At 43.0% G+C, this 21,250-nt stretch overlaps 1 protein-coding gene across 2 annotated transcripts in view; it reads right to left on the bottom strand.

The window, feature by feature from the left end:
• LOC133271967 (Wilms tumor protein 1-interacting protein homolog) overlaps positions 1 to 21,250 on the bottom strand; it is a 78,869-nt gene that overhangs the window by 3,700 nt on the left and 53,919 nt on the right. Inside the window, exons 3-6 of one of the 2 annotated variants that reach the window (XM_061458510.1) lie at positions 17,117 to 17,184; positions 4,796 to 4,858; positions 2,249 to 2,379; positions 1,102 to 1,153 (exon numbers count right to left, since the gene is read on the bottom strand). In XM_061458510.1, coding sequence (XP_061314494.1) covers positions 1,102 to 1,153; positions 2,249 to 2,379; positions 4,796 to 4,858; positions 17,117 to 17,184 — 314 coding nt within the window. The remainder of the gene's footprint in view (positions 1 to 1,101; positions 1,154 to 2,248; positions 2,380 to 4,795; positions 4,859 to 17,116; positions 17,185 to 21,250) is intronic. The other variant, XM_061458511.1, reaches the window with a different exon arrangement.

The following is a 21,250-nucleotide window of genomic DNA, read 5'->3' as shown; positions in this document are numbered from 1 at the left end:
TACCTGCACTGCTAGACTTGAACTACCTAAGAAACCTCCATGGGAAAGAATGTGGAGTCTACCCTGCTAGCCGTCACATGAGTCAGCAGTAGCACTGCTTTTTCTTTCCCCCCTTTATTTTTTTTATTTTTAACTCATTTTGTAAGACACAAATCCAGTGAAATTTAGAGAGGGGTTTTCTCCTGACATCCCATCACCAGAACAAGCAGTTCTGGCTCAGCCTTTATGAGGTTTTTAATTATGTGAGACCTGCCCATGTAACAGAAATAATAATGACAAATGAGACTAACATACAGAGTGATGGAGTTGGGCATGCTGAGAAGCTCTAGTGCCAGGCATAGCAGCTTATAGGATGCAAGCTCTGGCTCTATAAACTTGACAAGAGGAAAAAGAGGGAGGTGCTAAGGCCCCTGCTTACAAGTGATCTGGTCAGTGACCTCAGCAATGGGTCCTGCACCCTGAGAGTCTGAGGGACCACCACTGCAGGCAGGCAGAAAAGGGATGTCTTAATGAAGAAGTCTTATCATGCTAACTATCCTGTCAGGATAGGCTTAGGTTGCAAGTATTATCTTCACCTGGCTTCCCTCTCAGCCAACTTTTCTGCTGCCTTCTCAACCCTTGTAAGCACTTTTATTTCATTGCCGCCACAGGACAAGAGACTCTGTGGCCTTCTCACAGGGTCAGGGTAAACCCTCAGCTGCCTTTTCAAGTTTGAGCATCTTAACAGATCCACATCAGAAATGCAGATGCAGCAGACAAGGAAAATTGCTACTTGAGCTAATAGGAGATTCTAAAAATAAGCAAGGCTTCTTGGGTTGTTCTTGGAGGCCCAGTCAGAGCTTTCAATTAAATGAGATTTATAACAGCATAATTAAGAGCTGGAAAGCACCCTAAAGATACAAAGTGCTAAGCTGCATAAGTAGTATGACTATTACAACCTCTGTGAATGTTTGGGAGTGACATTACTCTGAACTGTATTTAATTTAGTATCTGACAGTATAGATTCTGGGAGAAGGAAGAAAAGCATCAAATGTGTTTTTAGAAAGTGTTCATATGCCAACAGCTGTTTTCTCTAAAGAATCGATGCATGCTAACATGTACCTGTGCTGGGAGGATCGGCTGGTTACAGGAAGCGCATTTTGGTGCAAAAACCCTAGGGTGCAAGAAGAAAGTGTTCAAATCACATTTAAAGCTTCTTCAAAAAGTACAACCAAAAGACCTATTCTAATCATGCCTTATTTTTAGAAAAATGGAGATCCACAGGATTCAAAACTACTCTAAGTGTTTGATGATACTCAGGGGAAAAGGAGACCAACGCTAGTCCAGCTTTATTGTTTAGCTCTTCCTGACCGCTAGGCATAGTGAACCCAGCCCTCTTCCCACATATGCCATTTCTTTTACCTACCTTTACTCAAAATCATTCAAATTCTTCCAGAGATTCACTGCTTTGACTGCAAAGCAGCTCCTGACTTGGGGATTGTCACTGATGCCAGGGAGACATAACTATGCTAAATAGAAGAGGGGCTGCTCGTGGCTAGGTTCTACTTAAACCAAACACATCAACTGGTCTTACTGTCTACAGCTGCATTTTATGACAGCAACTGGACCAACACTCACTCTATCCTTGAAACAGTCACATTGGTACCAATAGAGTTGAGTACCCTTGCAGCATAAGCTGAGTTACTGGTTGACTGGAGCTAACAGCACATTACCTTTCAGCAGGAGAAAGGAGTCCAAATGCCATCACTTAAACCACAAACTTTCTGTCAGGTGAGGCCGTAATCATTCTAACACTAGCTGCTAATTACATGTCTACTGTCCAGTCTAAACTAACCTGATTTACACTCACCAGTGTCATGCGCTACCAGAAAGTCAATTCTTCGAAACAGCCAGTAAAAACTTAACATCACTTGCAGAATTAGACTGATCTAATAAATACTGAAAGTCCTAAAAGAAGTAGAGAAACAGCCACCAGAAAAGTACATCCTCTGACATTTTCAACCTCACTTGGCGACTGTATGTTGCGCGGGGCCCAGGAAGTGACCTTTTATATAACTTTAAAAAGCTCTACAAATGCCAACATGTGAGAGCAGCATTTAGACATCTGAGCAAACAGGAATGACCCTTTTTATCTACAACTTGCATAGGCTTATAATTATAAGGTTTATAAGGCTTATACAGGCATATAACTATACCAATAATTTAACTACTATAATTTTACTAAGCATCAATGGATTTGCATACTTACGTATGGTAATCTTTCACGCAGTAAATATTGTTCTCCACATCTACAGTGAAAGGGACTCCATCCAAACACTCGTTACACACTACGCAGCGGAAGCAGCCAGGATGGTATGACTTTCCAAGGGCCTGTAAGATCTTAAGAGGTGGCAAACAGCAAAATAAGTAGATGCCTGATTACATGAGATCCAACCCTCATATACCGCTGTGTCCGATTCTTAATAACGACAGTGAGAAAAGCTCTTCAGGATGAAATTACCACTCCACAGATCTGTCAGCAGGAGGCTTTTAAAACAATCAACTTGCTTATTTCAGTGGGTTTCAGTTGGCTCCCAATAAAGAGAGCTAACTGTGAAAATCAGTCTAACACCCATCAGCCGTAGCTCTGCAGGGCCAGTACTGCCAACAGAAATTAAAAACAACTTCAGAGACCACTTCTTGGAAAATCTGTGGCAGCCAAACACAAGTTAATGGGATACAGAGTTAATTTACAAAACTCAACAGGCTCTAACAGACAGAATCCACACCAGTCATTACTCAAACTTTAAAATACCAAACCAATCAAATAACTAGGTGTCCCTTCATTAATTAAGGATGCAAATTCACCAATTACTGACTGATTATCACTCAGTCATAGGGGCCCATAAGTTTCTGTTAAAATTCCATCTGTTTCCATGTGTATGGATATAGATCCATCCATCTGCCCAGGCTTTTCCCATGCTGACCTTCCCTACTTCATTTTAAAGGTTTCAAGCGAAGGGCTTGACACAGTCAGTCTCAGTTACACCACCACAGAACAGATCCCCACCCTCCTGATATCCCTGTCTGTTACCCTCACTGTGGCACTGGGACATCAAGGAGGAAGCACCAAGCCCATGAACAATCCTTTGGGAAGAGTGAGACATGGTATCATCTTCAGGCAGCTCTCAACAGGTTACAGCACCAACTGCGTACATTTCAGGTGTAAGAAGTACCTTTGGAAGGTAATTTCAAAAAGTATCTGCTAGCAGCAGTGCTCAGCTGGGAGCTGCTAATAAACTGGAGATGAAGATCTCCACGTGCCAATCTCCATGGCCCTGTAGATGATTCTATGAATAATGATCAATTCAACAGGAAATAAGAAGTGCCACATAGGAAAAATGTGCAAAGTCAACTGAATTTAACCTTCACTCTCCCCCTTCTAATGAAGGCCTATAATTCAGTTTTGGTTTGCAAGCCTGTTACTAGCCAGAAACAACTCACCCGTGTGTGTTGTGAATGAGGCAGATATGCAACACACACATGCCATAGCCTGGCATAGTTGGCAGCCACCCCTCTGCACAGAGCAACTACCTAATTCAACTGCACTTTCAGCCTTGAACAGCTTCAGGTATGCTCAGGGCTGTTGTGCAGCTCCCTGCTCCTCAGCTGCACATGGTCACCACTGCTGTGCAGTCATTTTTATTGTATGTGCACTCTTACGGAGCAGCACCAAGGAATCAACCAGACAAGACTGCTTAATTCCTGGAGCTCCGAGAGCTGTTTCCTTTTGTCAGAGCACACTTCCAGATGGGAGAAGGGCAGACAGGTACCTGCCAAGCTTCCAGCTACAGAGCTCCACCAATTATGGACTCTTGCCTGGGATTCTGCCATTAAGGGCCAGCGCAAAGCATGCAAGTCAGGATACCCCTCCCAGCATGACAGAACTCTAGAAATTTGCTCTTGGGCTAAAATAAACAATATCCTTGTCCAACCAGTGGTGCCAGGATACGAGCCAAAATCCTTGTTAGTTACGTCTCAGTTCCAGCTCGTACCGAACCTCTGTGTGTGCATCGCAATAGCTATTTCCATTAGGCACACTGAGGTTCATGTACCTTTTAAAGAAAGAGGAAAACAGATATACTACATGATCTGCACTACTTTAGTGTGGAAGCCACTTCATTTTGTTTGGGAATTTCTCATTAGGATGAACAGACTTGATTCTTCCTACTTTCACCTACTGAAATAAATGATGCCAGCAGTATCTGGCCCAACCCATAGTGCTTTGATTCTGACTGCTGTGTCCCTACAAATCCCAGGGCAAAATGCATTTTAACTGACATGGAGCAATTGGCAGAAGGTAAATAAAGTAAGTAACATATCAGGAAACAACCTCAGGACTACTGATACTGTCTCCTCTCTAGCCCGGTTTCCCTTCACCTGACCAAGCTCTTGCTATTCTACTGTCTTACAGAGCACACCCTATTTTCCTTTACCATGTTCTCATACAAAGCTGTGCTGTATTTTCCCTCCTTAGTATTAAAATTCCATTTATCTTTTTGTTCTTAAACTGGCATGTGGCAGAACAACAGCTTTCCATGATCTCAGCTAGAAAAGAAGACCAACTTACTGTACTTTAAAAGTAATAGAGCATAAAGGTATTTCTGTTTATTTACTGCCTAAGTTTCAAATGATAGTTGAAAGTGGTGAGGACACAATGACAGTCTGACTAGTGAAAAGCACAATGTCTCACAGTGCAGAGCCTGAAGTACATGAACAGCAAGCTGCTCCACGGTTAGGGATTTAGGTCTCTTACCATTTCCATTATGAGGTGTCCACAAACAAAGCACTTGTCCGCTGTTTGCTGAAAACCTGAATACTATTCAAACGACAGAAAAGAGAGGATTATTAGTAGCCACTCCTCTAGCTGCAGAAATACCTTTTAAGTGAGCGCTATGCTATTTTCCAGCCTGTGCTATCTATATGGCAACAAACTTATACAATAGGTTTGGGACATAGTAGAAGCCTTTGTTTTGCTCTTGCAGCATGCTCAGATACCAGCTTGGCTTTCCCCTGCAAGGTTTCCATTGAGATTTTCAAAGCAGCAATATTATTTTAAAGTTTGATTTTTATTTTGGAAGCCTAATTGTCAAGTTTGGTGTGTTAGAACTCACTTGACTTAACTCTTTTGGTTGATAATATTGGGTATGTAAATAACACAGGACTTCCCTCTCAACTCCTGTTCAAATTAGTGAACAGATGTTTATTGATCTCAGATACTGACCTATATTTCACTCTTACATGCAGGCTAGAAAAATGAATGCAGGCCCAAGGAGGATTTAGCTGTCTCATGGATACCAGGCATTTCATCCAGGGAAGAATCTAAAAGTCCAATCATAGGAGCTCGGGCTCCCTGCACAATGTGAACAGTGAGGTACCTCAGAAAGACGATACAAACCCCATCCACCAGCCTATGCTCCAGCCTTCAGTGGGAAATGGGAAGGCTGGGCATGCCTGGCAGCAGAGCCCTCTCGGGTTCAAATGCCAGGGGCACAGCAGCAGGGAGTCGGCCTACCTGGGACCAAAGCTCTATGTTCCCTGCCTCAGTCATTTTGACCTTAACTTGTATTTGCGTCCCCAAAGCAGATCCTTTTTCAGATGCCAAAGTCTGTCTTTAGCCTTGCGTTTAGAAGCGTACAAAAAATACCAAGGTTATCAGGCCAGACAACTGGTGTACCGAACAACCGCCCTACAGGCAAGAGGAACTCCAGCCGTGTAATTCTGAAACTGGTATTTGCGGTGGCTGAACTGTACCCTCAGCCACTGCAGTCCCATATAAGCAAAGTGGTGCTCACTCTTTCCTGACAGAGGGAAGGGGTGCCCAGTTATTTGTATGGTACTGTAGAGTGATGCTTATTTCAGCAATTAAGGTTGTAGCAAAGCTCACCTGAAATGTACTTCAGTTGCACAAGATAAAAGAGGGGGAATGGGGAGAATGACTGTAAGCTGGACTCTACTCCCAGAGCACAGGTTAACTGGCTCATGCATCTAACGCATCTTCAGAGCCTCATCCCAACAGAGCTTAGGGCTTGCTCCATCGCCCCTTGATTTAGTGCAGATTAACTGTCCTCTCACTTCACAAGCAAGTGGTTCCTGCCTAGAGCTGCCATATGTTTTCCTTTCTATTGGTGTTAGAGGATCACATACTATTTCCAATCAATACACTGGAGACAAAACTATTGTTGCTATGCAACAGAGTAATTATAAAGGAAAAGGTCTCGCAGACTCTCTGACGAGCCCAGAAAGTCAGTACACGACAGTATGGAAGCTGTCACAGCTCCAGATTTACTCCACACTGAGTAACACATTTTATGTAATCCTAAGAAACTGAAACTTCATGGAAAGAGACTTGGGTGCTCAGGAACAAATACAGAGTCAGACAGTCCTAGCTGGCTATTACTACAAGATACCGGTTTGCCTTTTTCTTAGAGATGCAGAACAAAAGGCTTCACTGATTGGGATGCTTCTTGGCTGCACTGTATCTGAGTAACCATCTGGCTAGACTATTTCCTAAGGTTGCAAACTCGAGGGTTACTGGAAACAGGTGGGTAGGTCCAAGTGGCGCAGACAGCAGAAGATTAACAATAGTACAAACCCAGCTAATTCTAAAATCCTGCTGGAATGAATTTACCCGCTCCATCTGGCTGTCATTTGATAAGGAATGCAAAGGAGCATTTATCCAGCTATTGATTAAGAGGGAACATTACTCCCCTGGAACAGAGTGGTACAGTGGTCAGAATAATGTCATTTATTGCTAACTAGATTGTCATAAATTAGACCGTTTGTCAGAAAGAAAGGTTTTGCTGACACAAAATCACTCTTTATATGACTAACCCTATTAAATTAAAACCATGATTTGTTTTTAACAAGAGAATTATTATTTGTCAAACACAACCAGAACTGGATTACCCAATTAAGACTTTGCAAAAGGGCAGTAAGTCTAATAGCAGTGATAACATATTTCATGGGTTTGGGGAACTGTCCTTTACCACTACACTCTCTTCTGATCACAGTCTTGATCCCAGACAAACAGTGAGATCAGAGTTTTGGATTCATCTCTGCTTGTGTTTTAAATCTACTTGGCCTGGAACAGAGAAAACAGCCTCAGATCCCTGCAGCAGTTTCCTACATGATGGTAATAATGTGAAGACTGGTGTTTAAATGTAAATAATAAATAATTTTCTCTGCTTGTCAACTTCTGCTTTGCAGTGTTTGTTCTTAACTTGGAGACTTCAAACAGGGCTCTTGTGCTAAGTTTTCAATTTTAGAAGCAGAGCTTACCAATGAAGTCTTAAAATACTAATTAAAATTGGCAACCTCTGTCTTTGAAGCATTTTATTATTATTGACCTTCAGAAATCCTGCGTGTGCAATGAGAAGTTGTTACTTGCTCCAGACTGCAGACAAGGCAGAATGGCCTCTTTATTATCTCTCAGCACACCCAAGAGCTTCCCCAGTGGTCGATGCCCAATGTGGCTGGGTGGAAGAAGCACTGGTCCCCCAGAACTAACTAGGTAACTGCAAGAGAAGAGGAGGTTATGCTCTACAGACTTGTAGCCTCTTTTATTACTGACACAGTTGGAGTGGGGAAAATGAGCTTTTGCACACACCAGCCCCCCCTCACAACCTGGAGACGTGAAAAACAAATTGAAGTGAACAGTGAAGTAATACGGGCTGATAGGCAAGAGCCTTGTGGAGAAGCCGCCAACTCACAGCTATGCTTCCTGTGCACAGGGTATTTTATATTGCAGTTTTGTTTGGGATGTAAGCAGTTCTGGGCTCATTTCTAGACTTACTCTATGAGGTTTTGTACGTGCCAGGCTTTTTGGGGGGGCTTTTTTCTTTTTTTTTTTTTTTTATTTTGTTGGCAGACCAGTACAATGACGTAAATACAAACCAGTCTCCAACTAGACAGAAATGTCCAGAAGTCTACAGACAGCCTGTACCCAGGACACATAAGAAGCTTAATTTTCAACTTTCCCAAATATTCATTATAGATACTCACTAAGTATATATAAAAACTTTGAAAGAAGTTGCTATTAAAAGAACACCTCTAAGATTCAAAGATGAAAATTAACTATTACCCTCTACTCTCGCTTCTGTGACTTAGAAATAAGATGCTAGTTACCATGATGCAAAGAAAACAAGTGTATCTTGAAGAGTTGGCATGGTATTTTTCCTGATTTCTTAGTTTGGTCCCAGGTGTTTCCTCCCGTATTTACCTTGTCCTCCCAGGATAACAAAATCACACTTCATGTGCATGAATCAAGACCCTGTAATCAAGCTTCCCAATGATACTTATATAAAATAATACTCTGGGAAACTAAATAAACCTTGAGAAATATGTTGATTATGTTAGAATAGAAGAGTAAAAACAAAGTAGAAGACTTGGTTTGCTGATCCTTTCTTTTGTTTGCTGTCCAATATACTTTGATTATCAAACAGGCAAAAAAACCTCTCTAATGATTCTGTCCAAGAGTCTTTGTTTCAATGCAAGAAGAAAACAAGTCCCCTTCTGTCCTGAATATTTAGGCCTCTTAGTGATATCACCCCTGTGATAATCTTGGGGTTTACAACTCTTCTGTCTAATGTGCAATACATCCAAAAGAAATTAACAATGAATTTTGCGCATATAATGAACAATTATGCATGGAGGATAATCCCACTAAGTACTATGAGAAACAATTTCTCCTGTCTGCCCTCAGTCCTGTAACCAAGCCTGGTTGTCTACACGGGGTCTTTTAAAGTTTGATCTTCTTATCGCTGTTTTCTAAAGCAAAAAGCATTCAGAAAATAGCATGCCTGAAAAAGGCTGCAGGACCCCAAATTTCTACCTCAGGCAACGCCAGATCTCTGAAAAGACATGTTGCTGCTTCTCCTTCACATGCCTAACCGTGCCCAAGGAGAGGCTGATGCACTTCCCTGCTGTTATGCACTCAACAAAACAAAACCTCCCTCCTGGAAACAGATCCTGGAATCTCATTCAAGCCTGCTTTCTTCTTTGATGAGGATGTTCAAAACCTGCTAAAGGTTTTTGCAAGCAGATCGAGAGGGTTACATTTCAGTAGGTGGGGCAGTTGCTGCCCCGGTAATGGTATGAAGCCATAAAAACTACAATTCATTGTTACTGCACTGCAAACTCACCCAGTGTGACTGCTCAGCCTAGACTTGAGATTCCTACTCTTTTATGCTTTAAGGGCTTCTGAGAGGGATGATCAGGAGTTTTTGCCAAAACGCCTCAGGCATTTAATTCTGAAAACTAATTTCTGAATTGGGTGCTATGCTAATAATGTATTCCAACCCCAGGCTGCCTGTAATCCCTCACAGACTCTCCTCTCCTTGGTTTCCCATTAGCGGAGCATCTGTCTTCTCGCTGCTTTATTGTCTGCTCTCTGCATGGGATCCTCAGTACATGGGACGCAACAATGCAAGAAATTCATGGGATCACTTTAAGAGAGGGAGAAAATATCAAATCTGGTTTCATGCAGATGGGTTTTGCTGTTTGTCTTTTTTTTTTTTTTTTCCACACATATTGAAAGGCAGCAATCAAACTGAACTGAACAAAACGAGGCCTTCTCAGGCTCAAAGATACAGGAGCCTCATGGCAGGTGTCGCAGAGATTAAAGGAAAACAGTCCAGAACTTACTCTTCATCTCACCGAAACTGCTTCATATACTCTGTTGCTTAACCCTGCCTTGCTGCCAGTGAGGAAACACTACCACAGCTTATCTTCTTGCTTCTGCGTTTCCACTTTGTTATGTTTGAAGGACATGGGTAGGGCAAGGAGGGACTTCATGTTCTGCACAGAGGTAACAGTCGGTCTGGTTATTCACAAAACTCTGCCAAAAGTTAGGAATTCAGCTGGCAGCTAATCTTGCCTTAGCAGTCAGGCATTTCACAGTCTCTGAGAAGAGAACAGCCATTTACTTCCTGGAGAGCCTACACAGACTCATGTGTACACTCACGAAGACTACTTTCTGTCCAATTAATTAAGAGATGATAATCATTTTCTCACCTAGAACTTCCTTAAACAAACTCCTGCGGAACCTCTGAAGTGACAATGATCAAGTAAAAAGCTTGAAGCAACAACTCTTAACTCTGCCTCATACCATACAGCCCAAATATCTATAAATGACTCACATCATATATTTATACTCTTGCTAGGGGTTATTTATTGTCACTGCTGCCATCTATTATGTACGCTGCAAAAGAGCTGCCTCCATTAGAATGTATCTGCCTGGAAAAAAGAAGTAAATCTGGATTTTATTCAAAACAGTTGTTGAAAGATTTCAATTCAAAACATAACAGAAACTAATACCATCGTTTACTACAGAAGTGGAAACACACCACTTTCTCGCTTTTTTTTTTTGACTCTTCCCATCGAAAAAAAATTAATGCTGCCTGCTTCCAAGTGTTTGGCAGGAGTTACACATAATTAGAGCTCTACTTCTTTTAAGTGTGCTTGAGTTATTGCAATTTATTTTTCAATGTAATATTAAGAAAAATGCAATAATCTGACTTTTGTATTGCCATCTCAAAAGGAAATAGGGGAGTGACTATCTGGCATGAAACCAATTGGACTTTGTAACATACTCTTCAAAACATTCCATTAAATGCAAATGTAAAGTATGGACAGTTGCGAAAGCTAGCACCTAGTGACACATCTCCAAAAAAACCCATCCTTTCCTTGTCTAGTTCGTTATTGCTCAGAGAGTGATTCCTGTGACCTGTCTGACAATTCGTAACCTAGCTGAGGAAACACTGAGCATCCTTTAAGTGAATACACACCTTTCATCACGTTATGGTTATCTACGTTATCACCTGAGTCTAGGTACTGCCTGTGTATTGCTCTTGAGAGATTTTTCTGGACTCTAGTTGATATTTCAAGAATATTTCAAAACACCAATATTCTTCAGTTAGCAGACCTGCTAACGGCACTTGCTGTGCCATGCAGCATTCACCCTTAGCCTCTCAGCCTTAATGCCAACATTTTTATGTAGACCTTAGCTCTGGGATGAATTCCTGGGAGAAAATCCAGACCCCCCTGAAGTCAATGGGACTTCTGTCACCAGCTTCAATGGGCTTGTAACTTCTTGATATGGAATACAGCACTACAGTATTGTGTTGCAATGAGAGGTGAACCCAAACTGCCAGATTGACATGCTCCTCATGCCGATTCACATTCAAGCCCAAAGTGTAGAGGCCAATCAGGATTTGACTATCCCCAGATATTTTGAAATTGAAATTTTAAAGCCCACCTGTAGGTTTGATGCAACACGCTAATTAGAACACCCCAATTAAGTGTCTTTACTGTCAAATTTGTTTATAAAATAAAACCAGACCTCTGGTATATTACAAACTTAGGAAAAACTAAGGAAGGGAAGTATTCAAGCTTTTTTTGGCAGGGAGGGGCTGGAGCAAGACACAAGTAGCAACACGAACTTCACTCCCTCATGCACTGATTACAGTAACACGTCATTATCTGTTTGCCTTTGTTTTCAGTGACAGTATTTGGGACCACAGCAACACTTGGCATTCATGATACTTCTGGAACTTGAAAGGCACCTCCTGTCCCTGCCTAGAACCATCAACGCCTTGAAAACACTCACAGAATTCCTTACACTTCTGTACATCAGAAATATTGCAGCAAATCCCTTTTGAAGCTTTGATTAAATCATTCTGTTAAACATATCAATAAACACCCATATCTGCCTGTTCTCTGACTGGAGTATGCCATTTAATAGCAAGTCTTCTGAACACAACATCTTCATAATTATCTAGAACTCCATTTGCTCTGTGATTCTCATTAGATATGAAATAGACACGAGCTGCAACTTTCATCACTTACCTTTTCAACTGAGTCTAGCTTTTCTGAGAGTCTCATCCCGCAGCAATGGGTTCTGACTAATGCACTAGTCTCAGTGCTCACCTCCCAAGGGAGATCTCCAAATACTTATACTCACTCAGATGGAAAATCAAACCTCTGACTCCAGATGACACCAGCTTCCATTACACTAAATAAAAACTCTTCCTAGGGTCTCAGCCAGTGGGCAGGCCATTTCCACCACCACCAGGCTTGGGAAACAGCATATGCACAAACTGAGAAGAATAGCCTAGTTAATATTTACATTGCAGCCATGGCCAGAGGCCCAAATTAGGGTATGGGTCTTGTTGTATTTGGTGCTACAGGAGATGAGGGCACAAGCCCTGCTCTCCTGAACTGTCAATCACTCAGATGGTCCCCCACTGACATCCTGCTCGTTTCTCCCCACGAAAGGTTCATCATTTCCATTTGCCACCTCTCTATCAATCTCGCACACCCTCATCACCTATTTAAATCATTGGGAGTTTTACAGTTGTGGGTGGAAGATGAGGCCCTGTATGTTCTCTGTAGCCAACTTTTGTTAAGTGGATTGAGAGGAGAAGGAAGACTCGAGAGGCAACCTGCAAGGGCCTGGAGGCTTACAATGCACTAAGTCTCTTTCTCTGGTTGGCACATGCAAACTGAAGTTTTTAGAGCTTTTCTCTTTGAGGATTTATGGGCAAAGTGACAGATTTTCCTCCAGTCTTACTGAAATGGATGAACAGCTTTAGTAAAACTTTCAACAACTAATGACAGCAAGGTTAGCCAGAGGCAAAAATCTGGCATGAAGAAGTTCAACCCAGATGATTAAATTTGGCAAAGTTATAAGCCAGTGAAAGAGGTAATCTTAAAAGAGGAAGGTTTGGATGACCTTAATGCTATGCTCTGCAGCTTGTGGCGTCTGTAATTGGTTATTTTCAGAGCATCTAAGCGTCTTCCACTAGTGCATTAAGCAATGTAACTAACATCTGTCACGAGGTTCATTTTACCCCTCTCATCTCCTCCCTGGAGGGAAATTCTCCAGTTTCTTAACCTCTACTGGACCCCCACTCAATAATGTTCATTACCTCAAGAGAAAAAGGGAAAACCTTTCAAAAAGGAAAAAAAAAAAAAGGGGGCAAAAAGAAAAGATAATAGATGTAAGATTCAGGTTGCTTTGGTGACATTTTTAAGTCTTTTTTGCCAAGAAAAACGGTAATTTCTTTTAGATTTCTTTACATATTTAAGCATTGAAAGGGAAAGACAGAATTATTATTATTCCATCACCCATGATTATACAGCAATTTATCAACAAAATGGAACAAGAACATCTGACTGGGATTATTTATTACACAGCAAGGCATTTATTTTTCGTTCACTGCACCAGGAACAGTGTCCCTGTTATGGCTAGTTACCCATCTGAGTCCGAACAGCTTTCAGGGAAGGATTAAACTGCCATTTGTTTTATTTCCTTTCATGAAATAACCATCCTAACAAGGCTAAGGCAAGGCTTGGATACTGCTGGACTTGCTACTTTAAGGTGGCATGAAAAAGTGTGACTGGATCTTCCCTGGAGCTAAAGCAAAGGATGTATGAGGATGACTATGGCATGCAGCATCCCTTCCCCATCCACAGCTCCACAAGCATGTCTAAGAACTTCTAGCATTTCTTTCCTGAAAAGAATGAGAAAAACAAGCTGCCTGATTCAAAGATAATCTGTGTCCTCAGTAAGAGCAAACATGTGGGAAAACTATTTGCTAGAAGAATGTACCTTGTGGCTATTGCCAAAGGTTTTGATAGGTGTATCTGCACTTTGGACAGCTTTATGGCTGTGCAGTGGAAATTGCTCATAATGAATTAACATCTACATTTTTCTAACACCTTTTGTCCAGAAATCAAAAGCACTTTTCAAAGAAAGGCCCCAATTTTGAACACTTGACACTAACAGCTCCTTATGTCACATTTTTATGGACCAATTTGATTGGAAACAACTCTGGCACTTCTAAGGATCAGGTAATGACTTTTCTCAAGGTCTTGCCTTCATGCACCATATGCAATACTGCAGCAAATTCCACGCATCACCTCTGATAGAGGGAAGGCGCTGACCTGTCTTGAGTGGGAGTTAAAGAACCAGGTATCATATACAAGCCACTGACCACAGTTCTGGGGACTGTGCTCTGGCAGGAGCTGTTCTGACGCAGGAAACAGCAGTGTTACAGTAGAGTTAAAATGCTGACATCTGTAGGATGTTAAACATTTCTAACAATTACAGTAAGAAGAAACCCATAAATAATATAAATTCTTCCCTAAAATTTCCTACACTGACTGGTCCACAGCAAGAACAGCTTCAGCTTTTCCACCCATCACTGTTCATGTGCTATTTACTACAACCCTAAAGTGGGACTGACAAGTTCCTGTGTCTTGCCTGGCCTGGCCTGGCCTGCAGGACATCCCCAGAATGATGTCAGGGATGAAGGGGAAGAAGCACCTGCATCACGTTCATGGGATACACAGAGGTAACAATTGGAAGGGACAGAGCTCTGCAAGAGCTACAGCCCTCCATGCTGCCTGCTGAGCATGGGAAGGGGCTGGGTTCTCCTCCAGGTAGTGGGGAGACTCCTACCACCCCTGCTCCCAGTTGGCATTACATTTGCAACTGCTTCCCATCAGCATGCCTCTTGCTGAAAGGGCAAATGAGGGGATCACTCAAACCACTGCTGCTTCAGCAGGACTGTGAGCAGCGCAAATCCTCACATCTGACCCTGGCAATCCACTGAAAGAGCATCCTGCTATTGCAAGCCTAGCCAGGCCCCTCCAATTCAGTTATTACTACATGGATTTCACCACTGACCCCAGCCTGATAGCACAGTACCTCCTGCCCAGTTTTCTGAAGCTGCTCTGCTTTCCAATTCCTATTATCTTTGTGTCATACTTGACATAACCAGGTCACAAGCTGCAGGGTCACAACTCTGAAGAGCTGTGACCCAGCTCCAATACCTATAGGAACATCTAATTCTCCTGATCAACTTCCAGGCAAGCAGAAGCTAAGGAACAGCAAGGATACCACTTGGACAGTATTTTATTAGTTGGAATACAATCATAACAGAGGTAGACTACCTCTGTTACCTCTCCAAATTAAAATAATCTTTTTCCTATGTTCTTACCTAAGAATGACATCCCTGATAGCCCACTACCATACTGTCAGCAGGGAATCCACGTATAAAATTGCACTGAGTTACAATAGAGACTGAATTCTGTTAAACAGAAAAATCTTTGGCTATCTGCTTTGGACTGAAAAACACCTCTTGTTAGGACTGAAGTTTCCAAGTGGGCAAGAGGAAATATGAAGTAGCTAAATAATTTCCTTTATAACTGCCACTTTGCAGCCTTTTCCTCCAACTTTGAGAGAAACTTTGAGCTTTCTCTGTCCACAGAACTCTAAAATAAGCAAAGCTGTTTTATTTTATTAGGGAAACAAGACAATTCCTAGTAATCTTGCTATAACATTTGCTCAGGGGAACTGAGAGAAGATGAAATCGCGTTCTGAGAAGCAGCTGGCTTAACACAGGCAGGGACAATGTCAGAATTTGATTTCTTTGCTGACATACACAGCCTAGAGTCCCTTGGTCTGCTTCTCTCCCATTCCTGTACTACTGGGAATCTGCTAAGACGCACTTGTGGGAGGTTTGGACTTTTAAGTCTGTGTCTTAAATGTCCCAACAGTTCCCTAACATGCATAATTTATTCCTATCAGGCCCTTAATCTCTTGGAAAAAATCACTGCAAGTATCTCCCTTCAGAAGCTGACTACAGAACATGTTGAAGAACCAAAGAGGCTTCTCATCCCTTGAAAATGGAATGTTCTCCAACAGATTGAGATTTTAAGTTTTTAAATTCTCATGTTTAGGCTGGAATTACAAGCTAGTAATAATAATAATTTCACTAAATCTGGATGAAAGGTTTTGGCCATGGGGAAAGTACACAGTTCAAAATAAAAATCTCAAAGGTCTGAGCCCCTCCACCTCACGCACCACCTCTTCACCCTCTCTCCATGCGTCTGCAGAAACACAGGGGGAAAAGAAAAAAGCTGAAAAAGCAAGGGAGAAAACTCATTTTCTCTCCTAAATGCCAGCAAAACAGTAACACGTTTAAATTATAACAAGAAACTTACTTTCTGCACAAAATATGATTTGCTCTTTTCAACATGGTCCAGCTGTGGAAGGCTGAGAGTAAAGGTATCACAGATGAAGGCAAATACGGCTTGTATTCTGGGGACTTTCCATGAGTTTTATGGATTGAATTGATGAGAAATGCATTTGCACACTCTTTGAACAGCCAGTAACATTTTTGTTGTGGGATGTATTTTGAATAATTCCTTTGCAAAAAGCACAGCCATATTTTCATTAGAAATGGAAAGTAGTTCTGGAAGACCCAAGCTGGTATTTCAGTAAATAGAAGTATACATTCAACATACTGGCTGTCCAGTAACATCTCATCCTCTAAGCTAAAATATATCATTCCTCTCTCATTTCAATTCCCAGACATGCTGTCCTCTTAATTATAAATGGTCTGCCACTTATCAAATCATTCTCTGTGTCCTGCACAATCCTCACCCCTAATTGCACAAATATTTTATTTCTGGAACAACACAGTTCAGCAACAAGCTTCATTTTTCTTTTCATGACTTAGTCCCTATTAAAGTATAGCATTTATGAAAGCTCTGTGTGCACGGAGAGAAAATTAGTTGCTCCTCCGTGGCTAACAGTTTTTAGCTAATCACAATGCAGCTCCACATCACTCCGAGCACGGTGGTGATTAAAACTGTGCCTGCAACAAAGCAACATTGTACATGGCCATGACGTGCGCCAGTCAAAAACGTCTCCCCTCTTGTTATGACTGGTATTCCCCAGGTGTTTGACTTTGAGCTCTAGCTTGGCAGGCAAGCCTTTGTGGCTGCAATTCAAGTCCCAGGCTTGAGCAGCTCCAGTGTTTATTCTCATAATTTACACTTTGTGATGGCTTATGGACAGTTATGTACTTGGTTTCATAGCCACCACTTCAAACCAAGGGCCTGATCCTGCTGTTACGGAGTTAGTGGTAAATGCTTCCCAATTCCAGTACTGGCAGGAGGCCTTAGATGACTAAACTGTGTCTCAAAGCAAACAAACCAATACAAAAGAACAATTTGGTTTAGAAACAAAACAGAAAAAAAAAAAAAAGCCTGAAATCTTACTTACTAGGAAGTCTTCTTCACAGTACACCTTCCCGTTGACACTGTAGAATGCTTTTCCTCGTAATCTTCTCCCTGTTAAAACATAGTACTGTCAGGATTTGTGCTCCATGCCCAAACCCAAACTCAGGATGCTAAATGGAAAGTACACTCTGCTGTGCCTGTCTGCATAGACAGCTCCTGGCCCCTCCCCTCCTCCTGGGTCAATCCAGAGAAATGGGTGGTGGTTTGCCTCTCAGCTCCATTCTGCCTTAACAAATTCCTTATCAACTAAATGTTGTTTCTAAGTACAGGTCATGGAACCCAGCTGATACCAGTTCCTGGAAATCTAAACCCAAAAATTACTATTCTGGGGTGGGGGGAAAGGCTCATTTGTAAATTTCTGTTTACAGAAGAGTGTTTCCTTAGCAGGTGAAATCACAGCAGACTTACATCCACTGCAATCAGCAAGGTGTTTGTCTCTGAAGGACCAAACAAGGGACACTGCAAATGGATGTTCTGTCACCTTTACAAATATTAATACATTCAGCAATGCCACAGCAGCTACACACAGAGCTGCCTGCATTACTAGAGCAGTACAAGGCACGCATGATGGAGGGAAGGGAAGAAAAATCACACTGAGAACAAGAGATTTCATTTTCAAGTTTGAATGTTTGCCATTTCGTTAGCGCTTCTGGAACTCTATTGACAAAGACTGTGATCATCATTAACTGATGGCTCCCTTTACAACTAAGAATGTACAACAGACTCCAGAGAGTCACAACAAAAAAGATTAAAGCCAGGAATTCAAAAAACACCCAGGCCAAACAGTTCTTGGATAGATCAGCTCTGTCTTAACCAGAGCTGCTCCACTGAAAGCAACGCCATTTTATCAATGAAAACCAGTGAGGGGAAGGGAAACCGCACTCATCCTGTCTCACCTTATTTCCACTCTGTGCCAGAGTCCCACTGGCCAAAGCTCCCAAATGTCTGGGGGATCTTACAAGCTGTTTGCAGCCTTGGCAAGCAGAGCGCATGGTGCCTACTATGTGTACCCGCTGCTGTTTGCAGTGACACAGAGTGAGGAAGAGGGCAAGAGGCTCTGTATTTATAGGTCAACAGATGAGACCCCTGGCCGCTGCCTAAGCCTCTACTCCACAGAGTAAGCCTGGATGACTCTCATCAAGGCAGCGTGAGTGGCTCCACCATAAACATGTCTGGCCTTTGCAGAGGGTTTGACTCCAAGGGCCGGTGAGCTGAGCCAGCTGGCCAAGCACAGAGGGGCAGGAGTGTTCTCCAGGGTTTCCATAAACAATGTTGAGGAAAATATAATTAATTTTCAGTGCCTGAAAATGCCTTTTACACGTTGCCACTGTGATCTGATCCTGGGAAACAGTGTGCGGCACAAAGAAGCTGGGATCTGGGCTGATGCTTTTGGGAAATCACATGCTGCATGTGGTTGTCTGGCGGTTTTACTGTCGTGGCTGAGGGAAATGCTTCTTTTGTGTGCACATTCTTGTGCTGTCGATCTCACGGGCTGCTGTCTCCATACTGCTGGTAGGTGGAGTCAGCTCTTGTTTGTCTGTCCAGCTGCCTGGTAGCTCTGGTGGGGACCAGAAGCCTGGTAGCATGGGCAATGCACTGAGACTGTCCTATCTCCTCTGGGACTCTTAGGTCAAACTGGTCCATCCTACATGTCACACAAACAAGGCACAGGGCTGGGACAGCAATTAGTGGGTCACAGGGCCTCTCTCAACTGATGCAGGAGCAATCACCTCTGGATCATCCCCACTGCTTATCCAAGTTGTTTTAAACCTCTCCACTGAAAGGTAAAGGAAGGGTAAATGGAAAGGAGGGAAGAAAAGAAAAAAGGCCAGAATGGCTTTCTGAAAGACACATTGGCTCTGCCAGACCCACAACTGATATACAACTTGTCTTTAGATGATGGAAGTCAAGTGGCTGCACCCAGAAGAGGGACTTGCCTTGGATGTGCTGATGAAGTACTTCCACCTTGCTCACACCATCACCAGTGCAGAGCTGGAGCATTTGCTTCAGGCAGAGAAGCACTGGCCACCACCCTGACCACACACCACTATTATGGTTGGAAGCAACAGAGATAATTAAGGGACAAATCCTGAACTCCATTGCTGCAAGGATCTCTGCAGGAAAGGAAATCCCTAATTCAGGGAGGCATAAGCATCTCCCGAGGAGCTGCAGAAGGTCAATAAGGACCTGTACATCCCACTTTGCATCCCAGTGTGCAGATCCTGGCAGTGCTGAGATTGAAAGAAACACCCCAAATTCTGCTCCTGTTGTTTCCATAGCATAGCATCACTGGCAGAAGCCTATGACCCAAAGCTAACAAGGCAAAAGTGATGTTTTGGACTGGGTCTAAAAGACATTTATGTTATCAGATGCATTTGGCAGCTGATGGCCTTGTGACATGAAACAAGCTCACCTCGCTGCAAACCTCCTCCTCAGCCAGTGCACAACCCATGAGCCCCTGCTCACACCCTGTTCTGCCAAACACAGACCCCTGCTGCCCCTGCCATACAGCTGCCTTGGTAAAACACCTCTGACTCACACGGCACTCACAGAGCAACACCTTTCAGCACTGAGGAAAAATACCATTTTCCTCATTTTACAGCCATCTATTAGGGAACTGACTTGCCTAAACCCATAAAGCAGGCAAGCAGTGTGCTCACATGATAATTACTATTATTAGCAATAATTAATAAGATTGACAGGCCTTTTACCTTAGAAGAATTTCATTCTGGGATCTTACACTATCTCATAAACAAGAAACAGCAAATTTTCACACAAATAACCCTGCTGCACTATATTGGCTTCTACATACTGCACTTTAGAAATAAAGGCAAAAACACACATTCCACTTGCCCTCCAGAAGAGTTTGCTAAATGACAGCACTGAACACGGTCAAACACTGAACGCTGCAGATGTCCGGGCATCATGTGAAATCTGCAATCAAGAGGAAAGTGCTGGCAGTTGCAGCCAGGGAGATACAAATCCTGAGGAGATGCAGCAGTGTTGATGCCTCCCAGCCCCAGGGCAGCCTTGCAGATGGGTGGATGCAGCATCCTGACGTAAGGATACCTGCCCTGAGCTCAATGTACTGGACAAGGCAGTTTCACCTCCCAGGTCATACCACAGAATCACAGAATGGTTTGGACTGGAAGGGACCTTAAAGCTCATCCAGTTCCAGCCCCCTGCCATGGGCAGGGACACCTTCTGCTAGAGCAGGTTGCTCCAAGCCCCATCCAACCTGGCCTTGAACACTGCCAGGGATGGGACAACCACAGCTTCTCTGGGCAACATTTCTAAGCACCTCAGCACCCTCACAGGGGAGAACTTCTCCCAAGGATCTAAGGTAAATTACCCTCTGTCAGTTTAAAGCCATTCCCCCCTTGTCCTGTCACTACATGCCCTTGTAAAAAGTTCCTATCCAGATTTCCTGTAGGCCCCCTTCAGGTATTGGAAGACTGTTACAAGGTGTTCCTGGAGACTTCTCCAGGCTGAACAAGCCTAGTTCTCTCAGGCCGCCTCCATAGTAGAGGTGCTGCAGCCCGTGCAGCATCTTCATGGCCCTCCTGCAGCAACTCAAGGGACTGCACAGCACCAGCCTCTTCTCTGTAGCCATAACATATTATTCTTAATCAGGCAGAGATTACAAGTTTTAAACCTCTAACACTGCTTTAGCCAGCTGAGACAAGCGCCTGGCCAGATAGACAAGTAATACCACCCTGCCCACTGGTCCACAGAACCTACTGCCGGGCCTTCCTTTGAATGGCTTCATGTAGCCAAGCCTGGATTACTGTTTACTTTCATAATATTGAAACAAAAATGTCAAGAGTTTCTGACAAAACTTGATGCAACTTGCAGATAGCTCATTATAATAATAATGAGCAGTTACAAAGAGCAGCCTAGTGCAGAGTTCAACAAGCACGGGGTTTCACACACACACTGCGCTTCTCTCCTCCTCCCGCTGGATACCCACCTTGGCACATCTGCCCTGTCAGACCAGTTCCCAACAGCAGTGGGAGGCTGCAGTTCACACCGACCAGGGGAGCAGCAGGCTGGCCAGGAACGCACTGGGGGGAGCACGGATGGAGTAAAATCACCCAGCCTGCAGCCTGCCTGCAGG

This window comes from Pezoporus flaviventris, unplaced genomic scaffold (genome assembly GCF_033815535.1).
Source record: "Pezoporus flaviventris isolate CSIRO_AGI_PZ_B2104156 unplaced genomic scaffold, CSIRO_AGI_Pfla_v1 ptg000027l, whole genome shotgun sequence".
Taxonomy (NCBI): domain Eukaryota; kingdom Metazoa; phylum Chordata; class Aves; order Psittaciformes; family Psittacidae; genus Pezoporus; species Pezoporus flaviventris.
The sequence above is the reverse complement of the archived record's forward strand: the minus strand, read 5'-3'. Positions and strand labels throughout refer to the sequence as shown.